Genomic DNA, 26,382 nt, shown 5'->3' with positions numbered 1-26,382 from the left:
TCAGTAGCCTCAAGCTACCAGCAGCACAAACTATTCTGTGTTAGAGTTCATCCTCACCAAATTGCCCCCAGCTGTGATAGGAGGGCAGTTACATGTAGTGGTCTATACCTGCTTCTGCCCACTTCATTACAGAGTGTCCCTTTTATCCTGCAGTGGAAATATCCTGAACTCCTGTGACTTGCATTTTACACAAATTCTAAAGCAGCATATATACTCTCTGGCTTTTTTCCACATTGATGAGTTTTTCCGGTGCGCTGCTATGAATGCACAGAGGAGTTGTGTGGGGCCTGGGGACGGAATGCAGCGTGACTTGGAAAAAATACAGCTATCCTTGAATGCTGCTGCTGGTGACTTTCATTTGCAGCCCTTGGTTATTAAAATATGTTCCTGCTGATCTTCAGCATTTCTTTGAGACGTATCCCCTCCTGCCTTCCCAAAAGTAGTCAGTAAAGCTGTAAGGGAGGTGGTCATCACCTGTGTATATCAAAGCTGGAATGTGACTTTTTCTGGCTGTTACCAGTGTCCGTTTTAGTGATGTACAGAGGGGGAGAGTAACCAGCGATTTGACTGGTACAATCAAGCCAGTATTTTCATTTTTGTATTCCACGTTCAGTGAAGGATCTTTCTATATCATATTGCTGTGCACACGTGCAATGTCAAGTGCTGTGGGACCAGCTGCTTTAAGAGATTCTGAAGCCCAAACCCCATATTTCTCCTGTTAACCGGATGTATGTGCAAGGATGGCCCTGCCAGGTTTGATAGTGTATTTGCTTAGCACGTAGGTGTCCTTTGACTTGCTTTGTGAGATAAAACAGCACAGCTTCCACCTACCGTATAATGAGGTAGCCCACAGGGAGGCTTTGAATTGCATTGGGTGCTTTCCCTTGGAGATGAAATCCTACAAACCACAGAACTGCTGGTTGGTTGCCCTTCATTCCCCTCCTCCTTACCTTTACTTAAGGGAGTTTGCAGCATGTCTACAAAGTGACAACTGGTGTCCACACTGTTGCATCACTGCTGGTGAGCACCAAACCTCTTTGTTATCTCCTGGATAAGCACTGATGGCAGTCCTTCTAAAGAAGAGGCAAGGGCAATGTTCAAGCCTCCAGGTCAGTGGTGTTCCCTTGCTCTGGTTGAGAACACCTAGAACATTGCTAGGAAAGTGTCGAGTCCCTTTGCAATGGGTGATCTACCGATGAGTTAGGAATGAGTGGTAGTTGGAACATAAAGGTCAAAAGATTCCAACTTTGCAGCTCATAGGGAGAGAAATACACAATTGGCATGGCAAGGAGGCAGTCTTAAAGTAGAACTGTTACTGGAACATTGAAGCATTTTGTGTTATTTCAGTAAATTGCCATGCATTTTTCTAGCCTAAATTCTGGTTGGTGTGCTGTGAGGAGGTTGCTTTCCCTGTTCCTTCCTCCTCTCTTCTTCCTCCAGATGGGAAGGATGTGGATCTTGCAGAGCATTCCATCCAGGAGCCTGGCTACTTAGCAGAAGCCATGCAGTCTTCATTCTCCTAGCCCTGGAAACCACTGTTTCCATTCTGTGCAGATCCTGCTGCTTGCCACGAGGTTTCAGTAGGGCCAGTAGGTCTGTGTCATTCAACATCTGTTTTGCAGCACCAGTGACTTCCTTGTTCTCACTGGGTTGCTCTAGCTGTTAACCTACAGGGCTGTTAACCTACAACTCGAGGCATATCTGAGTGTGCTCATTATCTTTCTTTGTTTCCTGTTAAAACAAGGTTTTGAATGAAAATGGCTTTTTTTGAGCTTACATGTTACTATGGTAACTATGAAACTGATACAAAAATTAGGAATGCTTAGCTAGTCTGAAAATGTCCTTCAGGTTCTAGATACTTTATAAGCAAGGAAATACTTCTTGGTGTTTTACTGTCCAGAAAACATAAAGCAGCGCATGTCGCTTACAGATAAATTGTCCTGACATATTCAGGAATGTTTATATACAAAGTAGGAGAAAATCATGTAGCTGTTGATTGAGCTGCATTAGAAATTAAAGAAAAGAAGCTGTTACATATATAAAGTGAATTGGGAGTCTAAGTAGAACAGTGAAATATTTTCATATTTTTTTATATCTTGTTTCTTGGATTGAAACAGAAATGGCTCCTATCACACTTTGAAGACACTACATGATGTTTTTTACTTTTTAAGATGGCTTTTGGGGCAGTAAAGTACAGGTAGCAGTGAGATCACTGGACTTAGAGCTGTTTGACATTTGGAGCTATGACAGTAGCAATAAATTAATTGGCTTATTAATATTCATAAAGTCAGAAAATCAAATTACATTAGAATGTTTTTATCTTTCAAGTGGAAATAATCTGCTGTTAACTGTATCTGTCAAAATAAGACTATTTCTATGTAGAGGTTTTCTTAAGACTGCTCTTCCCTATGGTTTTTAATGGCTTTGTCTCCGTTTAGTGTTTTCCAATGTATAAAGGGGACATACCTTTTTCAATACAGGAAATATTACTTTGGTGTTGTGTGGAAGTGCTAGGAATACCAGTTTGACCTTCTGTTTTTGCTGGAAGGCTTGCTTTTTGTCTTAGGAATGTATTGTGAACTTTTACTTGCAGCTTTTTAATGAGTGGAGCAATCATGTCATCAACTTCATCAGCTAAGAAGAATATGTTAATTGAGAAGTCTTTAAATAAGACAGCAGACTGAGATAAATATAAACTTTTCTGTTTCCAATTAAAAATGCTCTTGGCCCATTAGATGCTGTTGGTCTGATGTCAAAACCCTACTGCTTATCCAGTTATTAGTGTTTTGTGACCAGTTTTTTTGAGCTGTTCTATAGTCCCTCTTCTCAGAGAAGACAAAAGCCTGTAATGCCTGTCCATCTCTGTCCTTTGTGATAAGGAAATGAATGCCGAGCAAAATGGTTAGAGCATGTGTGAGGCCTTTAGAAAGCAGGTTGGAGCTGGAGAACCGTAAGGAAAAGGAACAAGAGCTGGAGAAAGTAGAAAAAAGTATGCGGTAGTGTTGGAAGAAAGGTCGTTCCTTGGTCTTCAGCCTAGTCTTTGAGAATTCATGCCTTCAGCTTGAGAAATGCTGTTCAAAGGGCAAAGGGAGGAATTTCCAGTGTTTTGAACCGAAGTTTTGTTTAAAAGATCTCATTGTTAGATAAGAAAATCAGTTCTCCTTTGTATGTGAGTGGTCTAAGTGATTCAAAAACCTAAGTGGGCAGTTAAAACCTGTATTGACCAAAATCTACTGCAACCCAGGATTATAGCCCTACTTGATATCTGAACATATTCCTTTAAAAGGAGATTATTGGGATAGTATATTTAATGTTTTCACATCGCTTCATCCATTTCTTTAAAAGATATTCTTACATGATGGTAATGGCTTTGTTGAACCCTCAGAATATCCGTGTTTTTTCTGTCTCGTGGCACGGACTTACCTTACGCATCCATTTGTTTTTATTTTGCAGACTACAAATTCTTAAGACAGAGGCTTGTCACACAAGGTAATGTGTTGGGAATAGATGCTGGAAGAAATTGGTAGCATCTCTTCTCCATTTCTGAAAGATTAATTTAGCTAATAAATGTATTCTGCAATGATAAAGTAGCTAATCTAAATATTTCTTAATTTCTTTAATCATGGAGCAAGCAGAGAAAAATTCCATCTGTACAAATCAGTGAAGGGGACTCTTATGATTGGTATAATCTCTGAAATTAAATTGGATAATGTCTGCGTAATTATAGGGTTTGCATGGCTCTTTAGACCTCCTGCTTCTGAATAAGTTTGGATGTAATTATGTTTTTCTGTTTTGTGGCACTGCCAGAACCCAAATTTGTGTATTATGCCAATGTATGGTTAAAGAATCTGGATCTTATGTAAGGCTTATTTAGTTTTTAGATTAATTCCATAAGTTTTTGGTTACAAATACTGCCAGTGTGAGTTCTCATCTATAAGGTGGTGTAGAGCTGGATTTGTGTTTGTAGCTGGCTAGATTGCTTTTTATTTTAAATTAAGTATATTAAAATAATTTAAATCCTTAAATATAAATCCCTGATCTGTGAATATTCATTCATATCTGAGCTCTCTAGATTCATTCTAAGCCTTGCTATTAAATATTTGCCTTTATTTGTGATGAAGTGGGTATTTTCAGGCCTTCACAGGTGAGCTCTGAACAGTTGAAGCTGATGATTGTGGCCACCTGATGTTAATAAAAGGAGGTATTTACCCACCACCTGATGCTACTTCTGTAAGAAAACACTTTGTGGTTAGATCAGTTGATATAGCTGGGCAAGGATACAGACTTTTGGTTAATCTAGGTGAAAGTTATTTGTTATGTGCTGCTTATTCTTAAGTGAACTTTTTTTTTTTCCCCCTAAAAGCCAGATAAAATTGTGTCCCTGCTCCAGAGAGATACAGGGATACTTGTACTGGTGAGAGCCTGGAGATAGGAAGTGGCGAAACAAGCGTCTTCTGTAACGCCCCTTGGATCCTGTCCATAGAATTATTCATCAGCATTTGATGCAAGACCAAGGAGGGGTTGACAGCTGTGTCAGAAGTATTTAAAGGTCTTTAAAGGAAAGAAAAAACAACAAACAAAATACCGACGCTCTTACAATGGACATTCATTTTGGCAGTTTGGCAATTGTAATGGAGGGAATCATCATACAGCTGGCATTAACACATCTTCCCTGTACCCTGTTCCTGCTTTGGTTGGTAGATGAGTATTGCAGGGCTGGTATAGTCTCCCTTTTTACTCTATAGCTGACCAAAAGAAGATGGAATGGCATAGCTTACCTGTGTCCTTGTACCCTGAACGGTATTTGCATTGTGGAGCAACTCCCCTCAAATGTCACTTTTTGAAAAGAAGGAAGGGTGCTGTGAGTTGTACCATGCAAATACCATATCTGAAGGAGGAAAAAAGCTTCTTAAACCACTCTGGTTATAGATTTATTAAACAGTAAGATGACACTGCTTCTGGCTAGAGACTTTTTTCCATAAAACAGAGTATCTAAAGTGGCAAACATTCAAAATGCTTGTTTGGAACTCATTTTCTTGATCTGTTTCAACTAATGTAAAATTAGAAGTCTCCAATGCAGTATAGTGGAACTTACTCTGCAAATGATGCATGGTGCCTCTTGGCAGTAGCTGAAGTCCCAAGAGGACTCCCAGTTGCCCTTGCTGATGATAAAATTCTTGGATCCTTTTGTGATCCTACCTCTGATACATCAAGATGTTAAAAATAGGGCTTCTGTTTTCATTTGAATCTGCAGCAGTCTGTCTTCCGTAGTGGCTTGTATGTAAATACTTTTCTCTAAGATTTCCAAGTAGTTTACAGTCTAATTTACTAAACTGGAAATGTCTGTTTATAGACTACATGTATGACTAAACAGTGTCGAGTGAGAGAACCTAGTTGTTTGCTGTGGCCCTGCAGCCGGATCTAATGATACGAAAAGATGCTATTAGCTGTTGAATCCTCATCTTGAATTGCTTAAGTATTTGGTGAAATACTGTATTTAGAACAACTGCATCAGAACAGGAGGTGATTTAAATGGAGTCTGTGTAGGCAGCTGCTCTTCTCAAAGTTCTTGCGAAGTTGTGTGCTTTTGTGCACTGCAGCACGGAATTAGGCATCTGAGAACTTGACTCTGCTTTAATATATTTAAATTAACTTTCTCAAATGGTCAGATACAGACTTTGACGCTTTATGCCAAGATGTAACAGTTTACTTGTAATAATTTGATATTGGCACATGGCAGGGGAAAGCATAGCACTCTGTCCTTGTGCTTATAAAATGTGAGGATACTGCATTGCTCTGCAAAGACCTGGGGGGTTTTTGTAGTTCCTGAATCTGTAAAAATAAATAAATCACAAAACAGTAAGAATCACAGAATCATAAAGAGTAAAACTTTAGCAGTAATACATATGCATGTTCTCTGTAAATAATTTGAGATAAATAATGCAGCTTGGGGCAGTCTTTGCTGTGGGCAAATTAACAACTCGATGTGTTGAAGAAGCAGGCAGTTTCTTTTCCTGTCAGCCCCACAGGAATTGCTGTGGATAAAACTTTTATGCCACATGAGACGCCACTTATTTTGTCTGTTCTTTTATTGTTACATATTTGTATTAACAAGAGAGGCTCTTCAGAATCAGTGTCCCATTGTGGTGGGTCTGTCTTATTAGTACTTTGTCTTGCTAGCAGGCATTTTGATATTTTTCTTAAAAATGCAGAGGTGAAGTGGATTCTTAAAAACTTTATTCGTAAAAAAAAAAAAAAAAAAAAAAAAGAACAGTTGGCAAGAATAATGTACAATCTCCAGTAAACTAATCCAGGAAATGTTTTTTATTTTCTGAAGACTGAAAATGCCATCTAGCATCAGCAAATTCCCTGATGCAGTCCCCTAATAAAGCTAAGCTGTGCATCAGGATGAAGCATACTATCAATATATATATATGTAAGGAAAAAATATTTTTTGTCTCTTTTTTCAATACTGAGCTCATACATAAAAATGAGGAGTGTATCAGAACAACAGACCTGTCTTACCATAAACCTGATGCTTGGAAAGTTGTGTGTGAGAGCAGGTGGATAGGTGCATTTGTTACCAAAAATCCAGCAATGGGGGCAAAGCATGTTCTTCTCAGTTCTTTTTTTTCTGTGACTAGACTTAAGTCCTCTGCTTGCTGCTTTCTTGTGGCAAGTATATTTTGAAGAAAATTCACTTTTTGGGCTAATTTGTTTTCACAGGAACTGTCAGTTTACTACTTTTTCATTTTAAAATGTTTTTCTCTTTCTCTGGAAGTGTTTTGCAGCTAACTTCACTTTCTCTTTGTTGTCTCAGAAATCTTTCTCTTCATTTAATTCTATGCTCTTTTTCCAAAACTTTGGTATTAACCAGTTTCAGTTTAAACTGATGATAATGGTTTCCTATAACAACCCTGGTTAGCAGGGGAATTGGTACAAAATCAGAATGTGAGTTTTAAATGATGCTTCATTGGTATGTTGCCATCTCACTTTTTTATTTTTAAACAAAACATAAATTAAAAACATAAATCAGTTTTATGTTAGTGGAACTTACGTTTTAGTTGAAACAATTTTACAGAGCTTTTGAGTGTGAGGGTTCGTGCTAATGAAAGGAAGAGCTGCACTTTTTTTTTGGGGGGGGGCAATATTTTGTATAAAGTCAAGGTAAAATTTGCTGAGTCATTTAAAGAAAGATCAAAATGAATCACTTTGTGCATTAATGTGTTAACGTTCTTTTTCTCCTCTCCTCTTAGGGTGATATATTCACGTACATGGCTGGTTGTTTTTAAAAAGCTACACTGAAGCTTAAATGAGACCATAAATAAATTTGCACAGCTCCTTGGCTGGATACGTATGTGCATAGTGAAATATTATATTTTAATCTTTAGTTTGACCTGCACAATCCCATTCTTAATTTACAGCTACCCTGTATTCTCTTGATTTATTGCATAGCTGCTAGCCTGTGAGGATGGGGGGTGTGATGGGAAAGCTTTTGAAGTCTTGTTCCTGTCTGGCTGTTCCCCCTCCCCCAGTATTTAAAAATATTTCTTAGGGGTTTGTGAAACTAAAATCTAGGTAAGAATGTTGTTCTTAATGAAGCATGCTCTGGATAGTACCTGATAAAGTCACCTCAGATTCCTCAGTCGGCTCAGGCATGAGCTCGAGTCTGGTATTTGAGCAGAACAAAAACACCCGGGCAAATCTGCACTAAGGGCTGTTCAGCGCGTGATACCACAGGTCTGTATTACATGACCAATGCTGATGGGCTGTCATAAAGTTATATCTGAGCTCCCATGTGTTCCAAAGTACAGGCTGTGCTGGAACTTCTGTGGGACTGGCCCCTGGTTCCAGCACCCAAGGCAGAGCACCCCCGGAGTTGTTTCTGAAAGGGTTCTACCTCCAATTCTTATATCACAGGTAAAGATTCTTCAGTGCAAATGTCAGTGCTGGAAAAAACTCGTTCCCTTCAGTCATTTGAGCTACAGTTTGAAGAGAATGGGTGGTTCCCTCAGCAGTCATGAGTTGTAGAGGGCCTACTCTGTTCCCCCCCACGTGCCTGGAGGTGTTAGACAGGGCCAACAGCAGGAAATGGTCCTCGTGTTATCTTCCTTTTGGCAGGAAAAATGCTGCTCTGATGTGGATGGAGGGCAAGTGGGTGGTTCTCCTTGGCTGGTTAGGAAATACTGCTTTTATATAATCCCTTTTCACACTCCAGCTTTGTGTGAAAAGTAAAGTATGGGTGTGGGCATAATATCCTTCCATTAAGAGAAGCTGGGAGTTCAGTGACTCGCGTGGCTATTGTGTGTTTGTGTTGAGTAAATGGAGGCCAAACCTGCGAGTTCCTGTGTTGTGCTGTCTCAATGCACCACTCCAAAATCAGGGATCACATTGCTAAAATCAGTGTTCCTCAGCAGAAACCTCTCTTGCTGGGGTTGTGAAGCATTAAAAAGATTTCCTCTTCACCTCCTTACCCCAGCAGACTGTCTTCTTTCTTCACCCTTCTATTTCTAGATTTTCTGCATCCCCGCTTCTTTGGCTTGTGCTTGGTTTCCCCATGCTGAGATCCTTTTCTTCCAGTGCCTGTCTCTCTCCTGATGCTGCGCTGTACAGTCTCTTCAAGTCCATCCTGCTTCCCTTCCCATCTCCTCTGCTCCCAAGTGTAAATCCTTTCCAGCAAACATAGATTTGCTGTTCCAGCACGGCCTGGAGGAGATGAGTGTGTGTTTTGGGGGAAGGTGCGCACTGAGCAGTGCTCCTTGTTGCCAGCTTCCTGGTGAGCTGGCACGTGGCAGCTCCCTTGAGGCTTTGGACCTGGTGTTTGTGTGTGCAGTGCTCCAAGGGGAGTGTGTCATGGGCAGGGAAGAGGTGAGGTGATAAGAAATGTTGGCCTTGGCTCAGGGATATGCAGGCACTGCTGATCCATGTAACCAAGTGGTATGAAATGTTTCAGTAGGATCAGCATCTGGCATGCAAAAAGAGGGACAGAGCTCGGTATTTACGGCTGGGAGGTGCTACTTGCTCAGTCCCTCTAGGCATAAAGCTGGGGGATAAGAGAGTGCTGCTCCTTGGTGCAAAGGGTGAGGCCAAATCTAAAGCTCAACAGTGGCCCTTGACACAGTGGGCACGCTAGAGACTGAAGGAAAATACTTGATGTTCCTGCTTTTGGCATCATTTTCAGGAAAGCAGAGCAGTGCTCTGGACTGATTGCTCAGGCTGTATTTTCGGTGAAGCCCCGTGTTTCGCTCCAGGCCTGGTGGCGTGGCTGGGCAGCAGGCTCTGCAGGGGGGTCAGCACCTGGCTGAAGAGATGGCTGGGAGCCCAGGCCCGCGGGTTGAGCATCTCCCAAAATAAAGGACAGGCGGTGTGTGGGTGGGTGGTGCAGTTCTGTGACCTGTGGTATCAGATTGGTCAGCTGTCCTCGGGTGTGGGTTTGATCCTTAAAAGCTTTTGCTGCCACTGAACTGTAGCACTGTTTTAACAAGTTTTAAATTGGGAATTGAGGTTGCACTCTGTGGTTCTTAATAGGAAAACGTAATTTCCAGAAGACGGAACAGAGGCCCTCTTTAGCCTGGCAGGAGTTAAGGAAGCTTCTAAATACTGAGTCTTATGCTCCAATTTTATTACTCTTGCCATGGTTTGTGAATTCTAAACATCACTTGAAGATAAGTGTTCTGCAAAACAAAAATGACTGGTTGTATTGTGACAGGAAATGTAGGTTGTGCAAACACTTCTGATTTTTGGAAAACTGCAGTTGGGAATAATTTGAGTAAGCCAAACAGGTCATGAGGTTCTTGAAGTGGCATTGCTTTTGGAGAAAGTCTTGGTTCAACGCTGAATGACCATAATGTCTTCATTGGATTATTCTCTATATTCTGTTGGACTCACCATGTTTCTCATTCCTTGCCTTTCATCATTTGAAAGCAATTGATTCTATTTCACTTTGCTTTTAATTACGATATGTGTTCTCAGCTTCTTTATACTTGATCTTTGTCCAGGCAAATAAAACTAAAGATTGTTGATGTTGTCTAGACTGGAAATTGAAAATCTAATTGAAATGCTTTGAAATAATTTTCAATTCTGGAAATGCAATCAGTGCAAACTGCAAATACTCTTTAGCACTCTCTTTCTGAAGAGTGTATGAAGTTTTTGAATTAAAAGATAGTTACCTAAATGTTACTATTTTTACATTGATGTAATGCCAACAGGCCATGACAGATCTGGGAAAAATACTGCTGCTGACTTGAATATAGAGGAAGACTGGTTTTGGTTTGTTTAGTTCCTACTGACATTGCTGCTTCTAAACTGGGCTTTCATTAAATGTTTAATGCAGCTTTGTAAAATATAGTTATGCGTTTATTTCAGGTAGTGTAAAATCTGAAACTCTGGGATCCTCTGGCTTCTTGACATGCATTTGTGAAGCAGAGTGACCATGAGTGACTATCTTACCTTTGGAGCACGGTGGCCTTCCTTATATTTACTTAGCTCTTTGGGTTGTAATTGGAGGTCTGGAACTTCCTCTAGTGAAATATTAAGGTTAATACAAATTTAGAAAAACAAATAGTCTTCTTGACTCAAGACAAAGAAAGATTTAAGAACGCCTTCATTTGGAAGTTTGTCTACATTATAACATAATGCAAATAGTGACTAGGAGTACAGGCACTGTTACCAGATCAGCACTCTCTGGAGAGTTTCGGAGCTTTACTCTTTTTAACTTTTCAGAATTTTTGGTTGAGTCTTGTTATCCCTGCTGTTCTCACAAATATTAGGAGCTAGGAAACCCTCTGACAAAGGGAGTAGGTTAAGGACAGTGTGTCAATGGCAGGTGATTTTTCTAATGATGGAGGTAGTAAAACTGCTTGGTAGTATGCAAGTTTGAATAACGAAAATAAAAAATAGTTGCTGGTGTGTATCTTATCCTAAACTGGACCTTGGCTTGAAGGGTGGAGATCCTTCAGTTACCTCAGTAAAGATCCTGTTGCAAAGGGAGAACTCTGAACATTGACTCTCCCAAATTACCTGGCTTGTATCTAGTTCGGAGGTTCTGTGTGGGTGTTGGCTACATGCCTGTCTAGGTACTGGGAACTACTTGCTCGCTCCTCCCTCCCTTTCCCCTTCCTCTCCCCCATCAAACTATTTAGCCTTTATTTCTGCTGAGGTTATTTGTTTGTTTTTCAGATGAGACCCTTTTTGCTCTTCCTGCTACATCTGCGCCTCTGATGCACTCCTCTGCAGGCAAGTTCTTTCTGCTCACCTTTGTCTGAATACATCCTGCATTTCTGATCTGATCTCATTAACTCTTTCCAATGAGTTTGCCTTTACTAAAAGTCAGCATGGGTCCAAGAATAGCGCCTCTCATTCTTTTTCAGTTTTGAATTTTCCGTTGATCTGTTCAATATTTTAATACGTATTCATTTATTTACATGGTAAACTGTTCTGTAAACAAACTACTGCCATCTGTGAGTTCTTGGACCCTTGATGTAAGAGAGCAGTTGATACTATTAGCAGGTTAGCACATTAAAGCATAGTTGCTTTATTGATTTAGCAGAAAGAATTAATCCATAGTAACTTTCTGCAGTACTTCATATAAGTAAAATTTTATATATTTTTAGTGGGTTTTGTTAGCTACATTGTCCACCAAATTCCCATTATTTAAACAAAAAATGGAAAAAAATTCTTACTGGCATGCACGTCTGTGCATATATTTATGCACAAGTGTATGGACATACCCTCTTTCTGTTTCTTTTCCCTCTGCACTTTGACAATATTGCCTGCTATACTTGGATGCTCTTTACTTGTCTGGCATCTTCAGCTTTACTGTGATCTTTGCACTGCAAAAAGTTGCTGCTTCTCTAGCCTACTTCCTGCATACTTCTCTGCTAGAAGAGATGAAATAGAATAGCATACTTTAAACGATACTTTGTTTTTTTGGCTAGTAATATCTGTTACAGAACTCAGAACCTCTCCATAACTAACATCATGTGAACTTGTCATGAAAATTTGCATTGACTTTAAGAGCACTTGCATTCTCTAACTTTCCTTTCTGTCCACGGTCACAGAAAAAGTTATGGACTTGCAGGAGCAGCCAGGTAGCGCTAAGTCACTTGGTCAAGAGGATTTTACTGCAGTCCCACTTGATACTGCTGCTTCTCTTCCCTCCTTCTCTCCTCTCTCAGCTGATCCCTTTAAAGAGCACACAGCCTTTGATAAACTCTCAGATGGATTACCTGCAAGAGGCATTTACAGAGAAAATGCAAGTGAGATTTGTAAAGAAACAATGGAAAACATAACAAATCCATTTCTTGCTGAGGGAAACAAAGACATTTCTAAGATGAAATACTCAGAAATGGAACCCCCATTCGCTAAAGCAGAAGCAGCCATTTTATCTCAAGCTGAAGAAGAAATGCAGCTAGAGGGCCCTAAAGAATTATGTAACCTGGAGAAAATGCCTGCACAGCAGCTGAAAATGTCTCCAGAATCTCCTGAAGATTTGTCTGAGAAAATTGAGGAAGATATCTTCTATAACAAAGACAAGTACAAAGGTGGTGATTATGGTGAAAAGGGAGCATTGAAAAAAGACACTGTTCAGAGGGAAGAATATGTAGACTTCAAACCATATGAGCCAATATGGGAATTAAAAGGTCCTAGTCATGGACTGAGCAGCTTGAGAGAGGATGTTGGAAGTAAGATAGATGGCACAGTGGAAAGCAGTTTAGATAACAAATACGGTGTAGATAAGCTGGTGGTGCAGAAGGATTATGAAAGAGAGAGTGAAGGCAGTGCTGAAGATCTCTCCTTCCCAAGTACCCCAGAAGCTGTAAAAGAGCCTCCTCAGACTTACATCACTTGCACTAAATTTGAATCCTCTGTAACTCCTGATGGTGACAAAGTCAAATCTCTTTCTCCACTAGAGGAAGGCACTTCAGAAAATAGAACCGATGATGAGAAAAAAATTGCAGAGATGAAAGCTCAGAACACAGAACAAGGTGATTTTAGTACTCGAGCAGTTGGCAAGCAGGAAGGCCAGGAAGCTGACTATGCTGAAACAGATAGCACTGCTGATAGGCTATCTGACATTGCAGCGAGTATGCCTGAAGGTCTTACTCCTGATCTAGTACAAGAAGCATATGAAAGTGAAATGCATGATGTGGCATGTACCAAACTTGCTTATGAAACGAAGATTGATTTAGTTCAAACCTCCGAGTCAGTACAAGAGACTCTGAAACCTGTGACGCAGCTCTGCCCCTCATTCGAAGGCTCGGAAGCTGCTCCATCACCAGTATTGCCTGATATTGTCATGGAAGCCCCGCTAAGCAGTGGGACTGCTGGTACAGAAACATCTACTGTGCAGCTTGAAGCTTCCCCATTAGAAACATTTATTCCTACTGCTAATTATGAGAATGTAAAGCAAGAGGCAGAAAAACCTCCCTTATACCAGGAAGCAGTGAATGTACCATCGACAAAGGCCCAAGAAGCAAAAGAGGAATTGACACTTAAAGCTGATCGTGAGAGTAGTGCCAGTCCTGAAGATACAGAGACTCCGTATATATCTATTGCATGTGACTTAATTAAGGAAACAAAGGTCTCTGGTGAATCTGCTTCTTCATCTTTAACAGATTATTCAAAGATGCCAGTAACAGAATGCATTTCTCAGGATGTGCCTGAACACAAAGAGTTTGTTGAAAAACTGTCTTCACAGTTTGGAAAATCTGACTTGTTTAATAGAGAGGTGATATCTGACTTTCCTGAGAAAGAAAGTGAAGAGCAGTCTCTCATCTTAAAAAGTAAATCAACTGAGAGCATTGTAACTGATGATGAACATGAAGAACAACTTGTAGATTCAGTAGCTGCCCCAGGCAAGCCTTATCTGGAGTCTTTCCCAGCCGAACTGGACTCTTCCAAAAGTGTGGCCACGCAGCCATCTGAGCCAACACCTACAAAAATAGCTAAGGCAGAGAAGATTCCCCTTCAAATGGAAGAGCTGAATGCTATGACTTACTCAGCTGATGTATCTGTTGCTACAGAACCAAAAACAGGAGACAGCAAAGGTCTCTCATCCACAGAGTCTTCCCCAATCTCAGTAGCAGAAGACTTTGTGATGGTAGTTGATCCTAAAACTGTTCCCGAATTTGTGGCAGAAGTTGCTGACAGAGAAATCATGCACAAAGATGAAAGCGAAGGTATCAGTAATGAGATCAAAGATGAGAAGGGGCAGTTGCCTTGCCCAGAGCTACCCTGTGATCTGTCTATAAAGAATGTAGAAGTTAAAGCTGAAGAAGATGCTCATGTCTTGAAAAAGTCCTTGGAGGCAGTGGACAGAGAAGTGCCTGAAGCATCCATATTGTCCTTACCAGCCACAGATACCTTACCTGTATCCACTGAAAAAGAGATAGTCAGTGTAGTAAAACCAGAAGCTTTTGAGAAGGAAGCTGAGAGAGAAGCTGCTTCAATTAAAGAAAAGGAAAAGCCTACTGCTGTATTTTCAGCAAAGCTGAGTAAATCTTCAGGTAATCTGTGTACACTGTCTTGCAGTTCACTAATCTTTGTAATTCTTTAGCTACACTTAAGCATGTCATGATTTAATCTTTTTTAAGTCATGTTCTGCAAACTTCCCTGTATAGGTTGAGGGTAACAAAAACGTTAGTGCCTGCACTCTTAGCTTTTTCATATTCTGACTGCTTTAGTACTTTTTTTTTTCCTGTTTATCAGGGCTGGACTCGCTGTCTTCAGGTTTCTCCTTCAGTTCTCCTGCTGGTGATCTGTTGACACAGAAATAAGTCACTGCTCACTGCAAGCTCTTCTGTGATTGTCTGCAGGTTGGGCATTAGATGGCCTTCCAAATTTGCTCTTACTACATGATAGTAAGCAGAATCTGGTGTCTCAGTCTGCTCCATGTGCACAATTTGAAGGGTGTTTTTCTTTTTATACAGAATTCAGTTAATCATCAGACTTTGAAATCTAGGAAAATATCATTTTTGCTGTGATATGTACAATTTGTGTTTGGAATATGGAAAAGGAACCATACAGCTCCACTCAACATGACTTGCAGCTTTTATTAGATCAAGGCCAGTGGTTTAAAATAAACAGCACACATGAGGGAGTTACTTGTTCAGGTTAGTAGGAAAGTGGCCAGTAAGAAGTTCAGTATCCTGCAAACATTAAAATTGGTTTACATACAGCAGAGATGATAACTTTCATGTGGGACTTGCATTTCAACGTAGTTAATATTTCAGAGAATTAAGAAAGGATAAGACTGCTGTCAATTTTCCCTTGCATTCTACACTGAATGGATTGTGTGGATTGTGGAGCTCCAGCTTCTTGTAGACCAGAGGAGTACTTTGCTTTCTGATGTCACAGTACTCTGCTGCTGCTTTACAGTCTAGCACCAGAAGCTTTCCCACTAAAACCTATTACTGCAGAAAGCACAGTTATGTTTTTATAATAAAATCAAATGTTTGGGTAAAAAGCCTTATTGCAAAAATGTTAGTTAAGAGATTAAAACCAACAAACAAAAAGGAACCCTGAATGTTACATGTATATATTTTAGCTTTTTTGTTAGTTCTTTTAACAGGAAGTTTTTGGGTCTGACAAGGACACAGCTGTTGCTGTTCTGTCTGTATGGAACTGCGCATGAAAGCAGAGGAGGGAGTTGAAGACTGTCTGCGTTCTCCTGCCTAGTGGCACGATGCTGTGACAGGGCACCCATCTGTCCTGCTTCTATGTTAGCTGAGGGGCAGGAGCTGGGCGAGGCAGGGGGCTGGGAACTGGGGAGCTGTCTGCAGTCTCTGTCAGTGGTTGTATTCACCCTATAAAGCAGTTGTACTTTTTGATATGCTGTATTGCTTGGGAAGAAAAAATAATTTTCTGTCTTATTATAGAGGAACATTTTCTTAAAGTTAAATAGATGAGAATACAAAATGAAAATCAGCCTTTTTTTTCTAGATTTATGTTTGCTTTTTAAAGTATGTGCTGTTTTTTGCTCATGGTTACTGTGTTATGGAACATGGAACTGCGCTTCTGGGACCTGCCTCCAGATTCTGACCACAAGCCTTGAATAAAATTTAATTTTGATACCCAATTACTTAAACACAAAGTAGCAGACAGAGTAACAAAGCAAAGAACACTTAGTTGCTTCCCACTCTCTCAGAAAGGAAGGGGGGTCATTCACAGGGCCAGGAGTGAATCTGTGTGTGTGTGCTTCTGAGTCTAGGCTGTATTGTGATGTTCTCAAATACTCACCGCTCCTGTTTGTTGAAAGCTGACCTAAATGCAAGCATGCCTCTGTGCACCTGCAGCTGTAACTTCTGACTGTCCCAGTGGACTGCAGGGAGCCAACAGCAACCCAAAAATGACTGCAGATTATGTTTTTTAATAAAAACCATCACCCCAGTAAAGCACACAAAGCTTTTAACAGCCTCGCCGGTAGCACTGGGTTTGTTTAATGCTGCCTGACAGAGCTGTGGGCTGCCTGTTGTGTTCTGTAATGGTGTCAGACCACAGGGGCCGTGTACTTCATGGCGGCACAGATTTTAAAAAAATTGCCAAAGTAATTCAGAACTAAACTAAGGAAGCCTATCTCCATTTAAGATGTTACTACTTAGAGTAGTTTCAAGGGCAAAGACCACTCTGCAACACCAGTGCCTATGACTGTTGAACACTCGAGTGTCGTCTTAAGAGATCATGAAAAGCGTGTTTGTTTTTTTTTGCCTTCATTTTTCAATTTGGGCTGTATTAGCTTTTTAGCAGATAACCCTGCTGCTCCGTCTGGGCTTTAAAACCTGTATTTTCCATCTCTGTAAAACTGCTGTGCCCTCAGAGGGGCCCTTCCCTCCTTGTCCCCAGCAGCTGCAGCTTCGCTCAGGCCTTGTTCCCATGGGGGTGTGTGTAGGGCTGTGGTGCAGCGGGGGCTGTGGGCACTCCTTTCACAGCATGTTCATTAAAGAGGGCTTTGATGCCACCTAGTGTTTGTAAAGGAGCGGGAGCTCAATATGACTTCCAGAGGATTGCGTTCAAGGTTTTGAGAAATTCTGACATGTTGAAGTTCACTTACTATTCGCAGAGTTGGAACCTGTTACAAAGCTTAGCCCTTTTGTTGTGCAGACTTTCTTCACAATAACACCTATTTACTTCCGGATACAGGCAGTTAGTTCGCATGAATACGATAGAAAAACACCATTCCATAATCTTTTTTTGATGCATGGCGCACAGAGTTGTTTATTTGACCAAATTGCAAACTCAAAGTATGCCGTAGAGTCCCCAAAACCTAAACTCGTGTTCGTGACACGTAGTTGTGTACCTCAGTGTAACTATGCAGGCATTTTAAATTACTCAGACTGTTCGTGCCAAGTGTTGCAGGAAGTTTAAGAAATGGCTTTGAGAAGTTGATTGTCAGGCAGTCAGTTTCACAGGAAACCCATGTTTCGTGGTGCTTTTCGTTCTCTGCAGGTGTGTTTGGATGTGCTGGGGTTAACGCTAGATTGTACAGGCTTACACAGCTCTTATTTGTATGTGCTAACAGTGCTCAGTACTTGAATTACAAAAATACAGCAAAGTACTGACACCTTACGTATTTTATATCTTTTTGAGGGGGCGCATTTATTGTGCTCTGAGAGGGTAGCTGAGTGGTATTGGTGGCAAAGCTTTTCTTTTTACTCCCAGACAGTAAGGGCAGAAATAAAATACATCCTGTGGTTCTGCAACAGCAAGCCAGGTTGTTGCTGTTACATGAAGTGTAAAAGAAATTAGAAATGCTGTCTTGCACCAGCACTGCATCCACTTGGTTCATTTCTGTTTATTTGTAGCTCACTTAGGTAGAGCAGTTCAGCAGATGGGAAGCATTGGTTTTGTTTTTTATTTGACTGAGGGAAAAATACCCTAGAATGCCTCGGATCAGTTTCCTTCAGGAGCAGGTTATTTGTAAAATAACATTTGATTCAGGATAAAATCTTGATTTACTTTCACCTGGTTATATTTTTAGATTATTTGGCTCTTGAGGGCATCATAAATAGAGACTTCTCTTCCAGCGTAGAGACTCTGGGGAGGAGCAGGAAGAATTAAAAGCAAAAACCTTGAGTGAAGTCCTTCTGAAGGAAAGCCATAGACCTGCTGTGTTTCATTGGAGCTTAGGTCACCCCTGTTGAGAGGTAAAGGCTTTTGCAGAGTTCAGAGCGAGGCATTTTGGGTGTGGAAGAATTATGGAGAAAATGGAGTGTTTGTGGTAAATTATCAGCTTTCCCAGAAGCACAGATGGGCGGCCAGCACTGAGAGCCATGTCAGGCGCGAGCAGAATCAGGTAACCATCCAAGTGTTCCCCTGCTCCAAGTCAGGAACATAACAGGCAGCTGCTGGGGGAGATTTAATGACGGTTTGGTGAGTAAGGCACCCGCCCTGCAGCCGTGCAGTCCCTTTGAACATAGGTACATCAGCAGAGGGACGCGCTTTGAACTTGATTGCATCTGTCTGCGTTGTCTGGGTCGCTTGGTAATATCGTTCTGTAACCAGCCTGTTGGCTGGGGAGCTCTAGCCTGGATGTTGGGGCAGAAACATGCAGACACAGTGAAGCTTAGGCAGGACTGTGGGCACAGTGCAGATGCAGAGTAGCGTTACAGGGGGCTGTGAATCTTTCCTGGCACGGGAGATGTGAGCGCAGGGGCATTCTGACTTTGTTTTAGGTATCATTTGCATGGAGTGGTAGCAATGAAGGCTGAGTACGCAAATAGTGACATGCCGGCTGAGGAGGCCAGGGAGAAATTCCTGCCCAGGGAGATGGTGCCCCTGTGGGCTGGGAGGCAGGGCTGGCGGCGTGGCTCAGCGCCTGCTGCTGGGGCAGCGCTGTGCTGCACGAGCCTTCCTGGAGAAGGATGTGGGGAAGGAAGGCAAAGGAGAAGCGATGAGGTTTTGGTCGTGTGTCTAGAAATCTGGCAACTGACAGAAGGAACTTTCTGAAAGCATGAAGATTTAATTAATTTAGTGACAGTGCAGCTATCCGAAGAGTGAGGGGAGAAACACAGCTTTTGGTGGCTTCTAGTTGCTATTGGGAATTTCAGCTCAGAGACAGAAGCAGGTTTTTAGATATGTTTTGTACTTTTTCACTATAGGGTGAAAAGTGTACATTTCGCATGCCCCTCTTATGGTCTGGGTTTTGATTTGCCTGTTGGAATTGAGAATAAAATGCCTATCTTCTATAAATTAAAAATGAACGTAACCAATTATGCCATAAAAAGATCTTTAAATCTGTGTAGTAATTGAAGCAATATATAGGGTTTTCAGTTAATTTTGTGGTAATCTTTCTCCACGTGAGATTGTCTCTTCTACTGGAAAACTAAAAGTGGCTCTTTATGGAGCGATCAGCATCCCCATCCCAGCCATTCTGCAGGATTTCCATGGAGATGTCTGAATGCCCTTTTCTCATTCTTTTGAAAATAGCTTATCGTTTTTTTAAGAGGTTTTAGAGCAGCACTGGGGAGTTTTTAGTGTGTCTTTTTCTTCTTGACAGCCACAAGTATTAAAGAGAGACTCCATGCTAGAGAAAAGCCATACATTTTTCCACATGAATGGAAAACAGAAGGACAACATGGATCTCACAGCTCTTTCAGATTTTGAGTTTCTAGTTTCTGCTCGTCTCATGTCTGTGCAATACTTTGTGTTTCTTCTTACACGTTAGTAGTATAAACCTATGGGTTGTTCTCATTTTTATTTAAGCGATGGGAAAATTTAATTGTCAGATCTGTAGCTGACAACATAGGATGTTGATTTAAAATAAAAAGAGGAGGTGTTAGTCTGCAGGCATTAGGCAGAGGGCGAGATAGCTGTTCTGTCTGTGCTCCACTGAAATTAAATATGTCTGAAAGGTTCATGACGACTAAAGATACCAGCAAAAAAGACTTGTATTCTTCATGAGCACCTTGCTTTTATTACAGGCATGGGTAAGGTCCTACCGTGTTTTCCTTTAGGCTTTTTTGTTTTACTTAACAGGAGAGGTGCGTTACAAAGATGTCTGTTAGTCACATATGCAGCCAGACAGTTGTTTTTAAAACGAGGGAAAAGCCTACACAGAGCAGATGTGTGAGTGTGCTTTAACCATAGCTTGAAAAGCAATCTGTTCATGCTCCTGTGTTGGATTGCCACTTGGAGCTCCACGCCGTTGTGAAAAGCTGCTTAGGGTGCTCTGGCTTCTGTTAGCCTGCGCTGAGCCTCGCTGCACCGCTGCTGCTCCCGGTGCTGCTCCGCGGGGTCGAGCCAGCTGCTGCCTCCCTTCATGTGGGTGCCGGCGGTCTCGTCCTCCGCCCTGCATCTTTTCGGTTCTGTTGAACAGTGAGAAGCAAATGGCTGCAACAGCCGGGGATTGCCTCCCCACCTCGGTGCCGGAGCAGCGTTAGCAGCCTGGTTACAGCTCGCACTGCGTCAGCCGTGCTCCACACCCCGCGCCGTCAGCTGACCGGCCTCCTGCAGCACCAGTGCAGCAGCAGACTGCAGACGCTGCTGGGGAAGCCCATGTTTGCCATCCCGGGCTGTAGATTTCTCCTCTTGCAGCTGTCCTGTTGGTATGCATAATTGATAATCACAGCTGGAGGGTAGATCGCTGGGAGAGATGGACAGTCAGCCGAGCAGTTGGAAGGATAAGGGTATTTGTTCTTTTACCTTTTTTCCTTTTTTTTTTTTTTTTTAAGCTAAAGATGCTGCGGGTTGCTTTTAACAAATGGTATTTGTAGCATGTATTTGATGGTGAAATGTATCTGAAGATGTAAGTTCTGTTTGTAGTATATGTAAAAATTGTAAAAGCTGTAGGTTAGAATGGATAAATATGAGCAATGCAGAAAGAATAAATTATTTATGTAGATGAAATAGCTTGTGTGGCACTGCAGATCTTCTCCAGTCCTACAGAATGTATTAAAGAACAGCTTATTTTGGTATGCATTGCACAAATACCAGCATAGTCTGATTTTAGTTGTTGAAATTCCTAGGTTATTAATAATTTAATAATATTAACCATTAGCTCAAAAGAATCTCATGTTTGCAGGTCATGTAGCTCAGTAATTTTATGAGGAGAAATTGCATGCAGGCTATAGCAGGCTTTTTTTTTTTCCCTTTGGTATATACCATGTTTGGGGTCTACTGTTAATTTTGTTTGCTTAGGATTTTTTGTAATTCTGTTGGATTCTAGGTAAAACTGTGCTAGATTTTGAGAACTTAAAGGTCTAATATCAAATTGTTTCAGGTAAATAAGTAGCTAGCCTTAAATTAGCGTGGTGCTGACCTTTGTTCCTGTAACCACCAATGGGAGATCACCATTGTAAATCTCTGTGGATCTCTGTGATTAGTGCTCAGTGTGTAAGAGTTTAAGCCTTATTCAAATACATAATCTTCAAACTTTATCAACAAGACAAGCTTTAAAAAATTTTAATTATCTCTGGATACTAAACTTCTTAAAGGTCCCTGTCGTGCTTGGTACTTGTATTTAGGAAGTTTTCCTCTTCTTTAAAACTATTGTTTCAAATTTGCGTTGTTTTTTTTTTTTTTTTTCCCCCCTCAGGCAAAATTGCCAGCTGTCTAGAATCTGTAAAATGCTCTATCAAAATTTAAATATGTAGAAAAAAAGTGCTGCAGGTGAAAATTCTTTGCCCTGAAGACAACCATTCTCAGTTGTAAGCTTTCATTAAAGGGCTGTAAAATATTAGGAAAAAATACCCTGCAGTGTTTTGTAATATGTATTAATGTGTAATTATTTTAAATGTTCAGCGCTCCCTATGTCAGGCCTGAAATTCTTGGGTTTAAAAAACTGAAAAGAGGGTGGGGTTGGAAGAATTCTGTGAAAATTGAACGAGTTACCTTTGGGCACTTTGGCCCCATTTTCAGGCTTTCTTTTGCAACCCAACGAGCAGGATTGGCTGTAGTCCGTCCCTCACTGCAACCGAAAGCAGGCGTTTCCTAACCCAGAATTCAAGGCCTTGAGAATAATAGAGTCTTTCTTGGATTAAAATTAATGAGTTGTCAATCATGAGCGTGCCTTTATCGCACAGGAGGGTACTCAGGGGGTTACGCCAAGCCCTGTAAGCTGTGAGCTGCTACTGCATGGAGGGGAGATGAGCTGTGGGGAGGCCAGTGGCCTGGGGTCTGCGGGCTTCTATGCAAAGCGTGGACCTGATGAGCATGTCCTGGGAGTGGTAACAAATGGGCAAAGCAAAACCAAAGCTGTCCTTCACGTATGTTTTGTGCTGGTTTGAAGAAGTGTTTTAAATTCCTCTTCTTGTTCTTACAGAATGGCATCCCGTTAGGTGGAGGAAGCTGTTTTCGTGCCTGTTTCTCCCTCCAAGGAAGTCCCTACTGCTTTGAGGTTTAATTATAATACAACTGGTATAGTCAGGGTCTGTAAGAAAATGGAAGCAGAGCAAGAAGGTTTTCTGGGGAAGCAGAACAGTCTGGTTCCTCTCCTTTTGTGACTGTGCAGTGTGGTTTCTGTTAAGATTTATTTATGAAGAGATGAAGAAGTCCTCTTTCATGTTTTCTTACTTTGTTAGGTCAGGCTCCAGCGGTGTGGAAAATGATGGGTAAAGTTCAGGGATCTATGACACTATTCGCCTTGCCACAAAATAAATATGGAAGCAAATATTGCAACATGCTTTTTTCCAGGCTTAAAAATAAACTTTAAAAAATGAAGTAACAATCAAATCTAAAATCAGAGAAGAGCCAAAAGTATGGTTCATAGATTTTCCACCTAGAGCACTACTTTCTACTTAAAATAATCTTAAACTTGTTTTTGATATGCGTGTTTCTTCTGGTACAGCTGTAGTAATTGAGAAAGCAGCACAGTGAAAGTGGTAAACTTCCCTAACCTGTGCTATCGATCATCGAGATAAGCAGGGTGAAATAAGTTTACCCTGGGGATGGCAACACTTTTATTTTTAGCACATTTAAAGACAGCCCCCATGGAGTAATCAGTACCGAAGTGTCTAGAATGGATTATTATTTTTTAATAATTTCAATGGGTTGTCAGGTTTTAATCGCTGAATAATGGTAATATAGGATGAACACCACAGCTGTACACCCAGGATATCCCAGGAGTATTTTATTTTATCATTTTTGATTTGTATACTGAAAATATCTCTGAGTTCTGGTTCAGATTTCATAAAAGGTGGAAAGGGTTGCATAGGCTCATGCAGCCTTTGATTTTTAAAAATTTCATGAGGAGTAAACAGGACTTCGGAATGGTTTCCTCAGTTCGTATGTTGTGCATGAGGGCATGCATCTGTGGGTGTACGATTAAGTAGAAATGAAAGAAAACGTACTGCAGTGGCTCAATTAAAATTGTTAGATAGTCTTTGCATTTGTGGGGTGGGTAACCCGGTAGTGTTGGACTTCATTTTCATTCTAGCATGTACTTTGTGGAATCTGTATCTTTTTTTCACTGTTGCGGATTGTGGGGCAGATGTGCCAGGTCTGAAAGGTGTATATGATCCAGGCTCACCGACTGACCTTTGGGCTGCAGGTAGACCCGTCGGTCCCGCTGGACTTGGTGCTTCTTTGTAGTGCCTCTCCTCAGGGCAGGGAAGGCTCTGTGGGTTGGAGCCGGCTCCACAAGCTTGGCACCACATGCAGTCATGCCATGACCACACTGTGTTTGCAGCTTGGGGCTGGTTTGGTGTTTGCTGACTTGGTGGTCAAGGTGATCGCAAGACCCATCTGGCTCCCAGCATCTGATCAGGGTAAAGTAGCCCCCTCTGTAACTGCTCCTGCTTACAATGGCAACCACAACTTGGAGGGGAAAAAAAAAAAAAAAGGTAACCTTGTCATTTTGATGCGGAAAGTCTTTAAAATGTGAAACTCGAGTGTGCTAATGGGGCCTGTGCTTGGAAGGCTTTGACCACCCATTGGGACGCATTTAAGACCTTCTCTGTAGTGTGATTGAAATTGCTTCAGGTGGGGTATTTCAGTACGTAGGCAATATCTGGCAGGACTGTAAGGTCAGGGATCTGCTCTGGTTTGGTTACCTGGGTGTAACATCACTCTCTGACTGCGTGCTGCTTGCAGTGTCTCCAGGTTAGCATTCCTGCCACTCCATCACCAGCAGCAAGTGGTGTCCTTCTAGCTGCCTTCCTGCAGCAAGGAGAAGCACAGGCTTCCCTTTCACGCAGATGTCTTTTCCAGTAGGCCCTCCAAACCAATGACCAGTTTTTTGGGGTGCCTCTGGGTCTGAACCTGAGCTGCTCCCCAGAGGTGAGTGCTCTAGGGCTCTGCAGGGCTCTGGGCTGGCTGCTCGCTGCTCCGCTCCTGACTTCTCGCTGGGGCTGGGGTTTTCCAGCCCAGTCTGCCCCCACAGCTGCTTGATCAAGCTTGGGAAGAGAAATGTGGCTTCAGACCTCGCCTGCCAGGTACTCTTCACGAAGGATCTGTGGAAATGTGAAATCACTGTCATAAGTGAATAAGAAATTTAATTAAAGGAGCTGGAAAGTGCTGCTCTGAAAAGAAATTGGCAGCAATTTACCTACTGTGGTCCTCATGGTCATGATGACAGTTGTCCTTTAGCACCATAGATGCATTTGGGAGCTGCTTGTTCTCAGTGCTTGTATTCAACTTCTGTGTTAGTACAACGCTCTTCTTAACTTGATCCAGAAAAGGCTTCTATTTATGTGTCTAAGCTATTTTGACTATTATTTGAAGAATATAAGGATTTTCTGCTTGCGTTTCAGATTACAGAAAGATTCTAGTGTAACGGCTGTTGTTCACCCAATGCTTGTAAATCACACGCTGCTTGCGTTTTTTTTAAAATCTTCATTCTCCCGTTAGACAAATAGTCTTTATATGGTGCTGAAGCCCTTTGTTTGTTTGTTCTTAAAGGCTGCGTGCAGGGTAGTTGTTCATTGTAGGCACGCATCTCTGCCTGGCAGCTGCGTTCCAAGGACTTGGAGAGGGGCGGCTCCTGGCTGCGGGCTGCCAGCCTCCTGCTCCTGCCTGCGAGATTTCGCGCTCGCAGCGAGACGCAGCCAGCAGGCAGGCAGTTGCGTATATCTGCTGACCTTTGAACGCCCCAGCAGGAAGTGAAAAGGCGCTGGGTAGTCAGCTGTACAAGATCTGGGTGCATGCAAGCAAACTCAAGATGGATGCCAAAATTGGTTAGTCCCCCCCTGTTTTTTTTTGGTTCGTTTCATGCGTGTGAGTTAAGCTCTGTTGTAGATCTTGAGGCTTTTAATTTCTCTTTCTAAAAAAAGAGTGGATTACTCGGTTCGTGTTTTTTTTTTTAAAGAGGATTGTCAGGTTAAATATATTAAACCACTATTTTTTGTCATCAAAAAACTGTATACAATGATTCCGTTTTAAGATAAATGTCTGTGAAAGAAAGCAGATACTTCAAAAATACAGTGATAAACCTGCTATCACGGCACTTGCTTTATAAGCAAAATGTAATTGGATGAGTTCTGCATGTAAGGCACGGATGCTAGCAGTACTATTTTTAGATATGCCAAGTGACAGTTCGTGCTTACCAAATGTAGGCAGCTGTTCTTGCTTTAGAATAGGCCTGGAATACTTGCATTAAATGCATGAGATTATAGTTCGTGTTGTATAAAATACAGCTTAAAACAGTTTCAGTGAGAAGAGGCATGCTCGGCAGTGCTGTTCTTGGGAGTCATTTTTTTGTTTGTTTTTTTTTAATCTGCTGTGAATATCTTATGTTTAAGTTAACACCAGAAAGCTGCTTATAGTAATGCTTTTAACCTTTTCTTTTACTTTAGAAAGAAATGCAAATACCTGTTTCAGATCTATTGGGAAAAAAAAAAATCAATTTCACCATTTAGTCTCTGGACTAAAAATTACAATTCCATTTTTCAGGTGATATATAACACCAAATTTCCCTTTGAAGAATTCACTATGAAACAAGATACACATGTCGTGACATGGAGGTTGATTTGGTCGTTCTCCAAATGGAGTGGAGACAGAGTGACGGGAAAAGTCTTCTTGTGCAGCTTAACTGTGGTCTGGGAGGTCCTAGCTTGGGGATTTTTCTTATTACTGAGAACAAAAGACTTGAAGATAGGTTGCTGGAAGCCATTTGGTGTTTATGGTGTGCTTTAATTCCAGCAATTTGTCTTTATTTCTCCCATTTTGGAAACTGTCATACAGATGAATTATTGTCTTCACATTTTTATAACTGGGTTCAGGTATAACACGCTACCAGTTGTAACACATGGTTTCCTATGAAGCAGGAAGAACCATCTACCAGCGTAGATGCTTTAAAATTGTGCTACAGAGAAGGGAGTATGGCATTGATAGAGCTAATGCCATCTGCGGAAGGAGAATATGGCCATGCTTAGTGTGTCACATGAGCGTCACCCTAATATTAATGTATGGATGCTCAAATTGCACCATTTAAAACTAAATATAGTTTCA

At 41.4% G+C, this 26,382-nt stretch overlaps 1 protein-coding gene across 4 annotated transcripts in view; it reads left to right on the top strand.

Moving 5' to 3' along the window:
• RTN4 (reticulon 4) overlaps positions 1–26,382 on the top strand; it is a 44,513-nt gene that overhangs the window by 3,073 nt on the left and 15,058 nt on the right. Inside the window, exons 2-3 of one of the 4 annotated variants that reach the window (XM_084285346.1) lie at positions 11,179–11,235; positions 12,060–14,507. The exons of 1 other annotated variant lie outside the window; for it this stretch is intronic. In XM_084285346.1, coding sequence (XP_084141472.1) covers positions 11,179–11,235; positions 12,060–14,507 — 2,505 coding nt within the window. Of the gene's footprint in view, positions 1–11,178; positions 11,236–12,059; positions 14,508–20,431; positions 20,625–24,968; positions 25,110–26,382 lie in introns of those variants that run through there. 2 more of the 4 variants (XM_084285348.1, XM_084285349.1) reach the window with 2 other exon arrangements.

This window comes from Netta rufina (assembly GCF_964035555.1).
Source record: "Netta rufina genome assembly, chromosome: 3".
In the NCBI taxonomy this organism is placed as follows: domain Eukaryota; kingdom Metazoa; phylum Chordata; class Aves; order Anseriformes; family Anatidae; genus Netta; species Netta rufina.
This window is presented reverse-complemented; position numbering and strand designations above follow the sequence as displayed.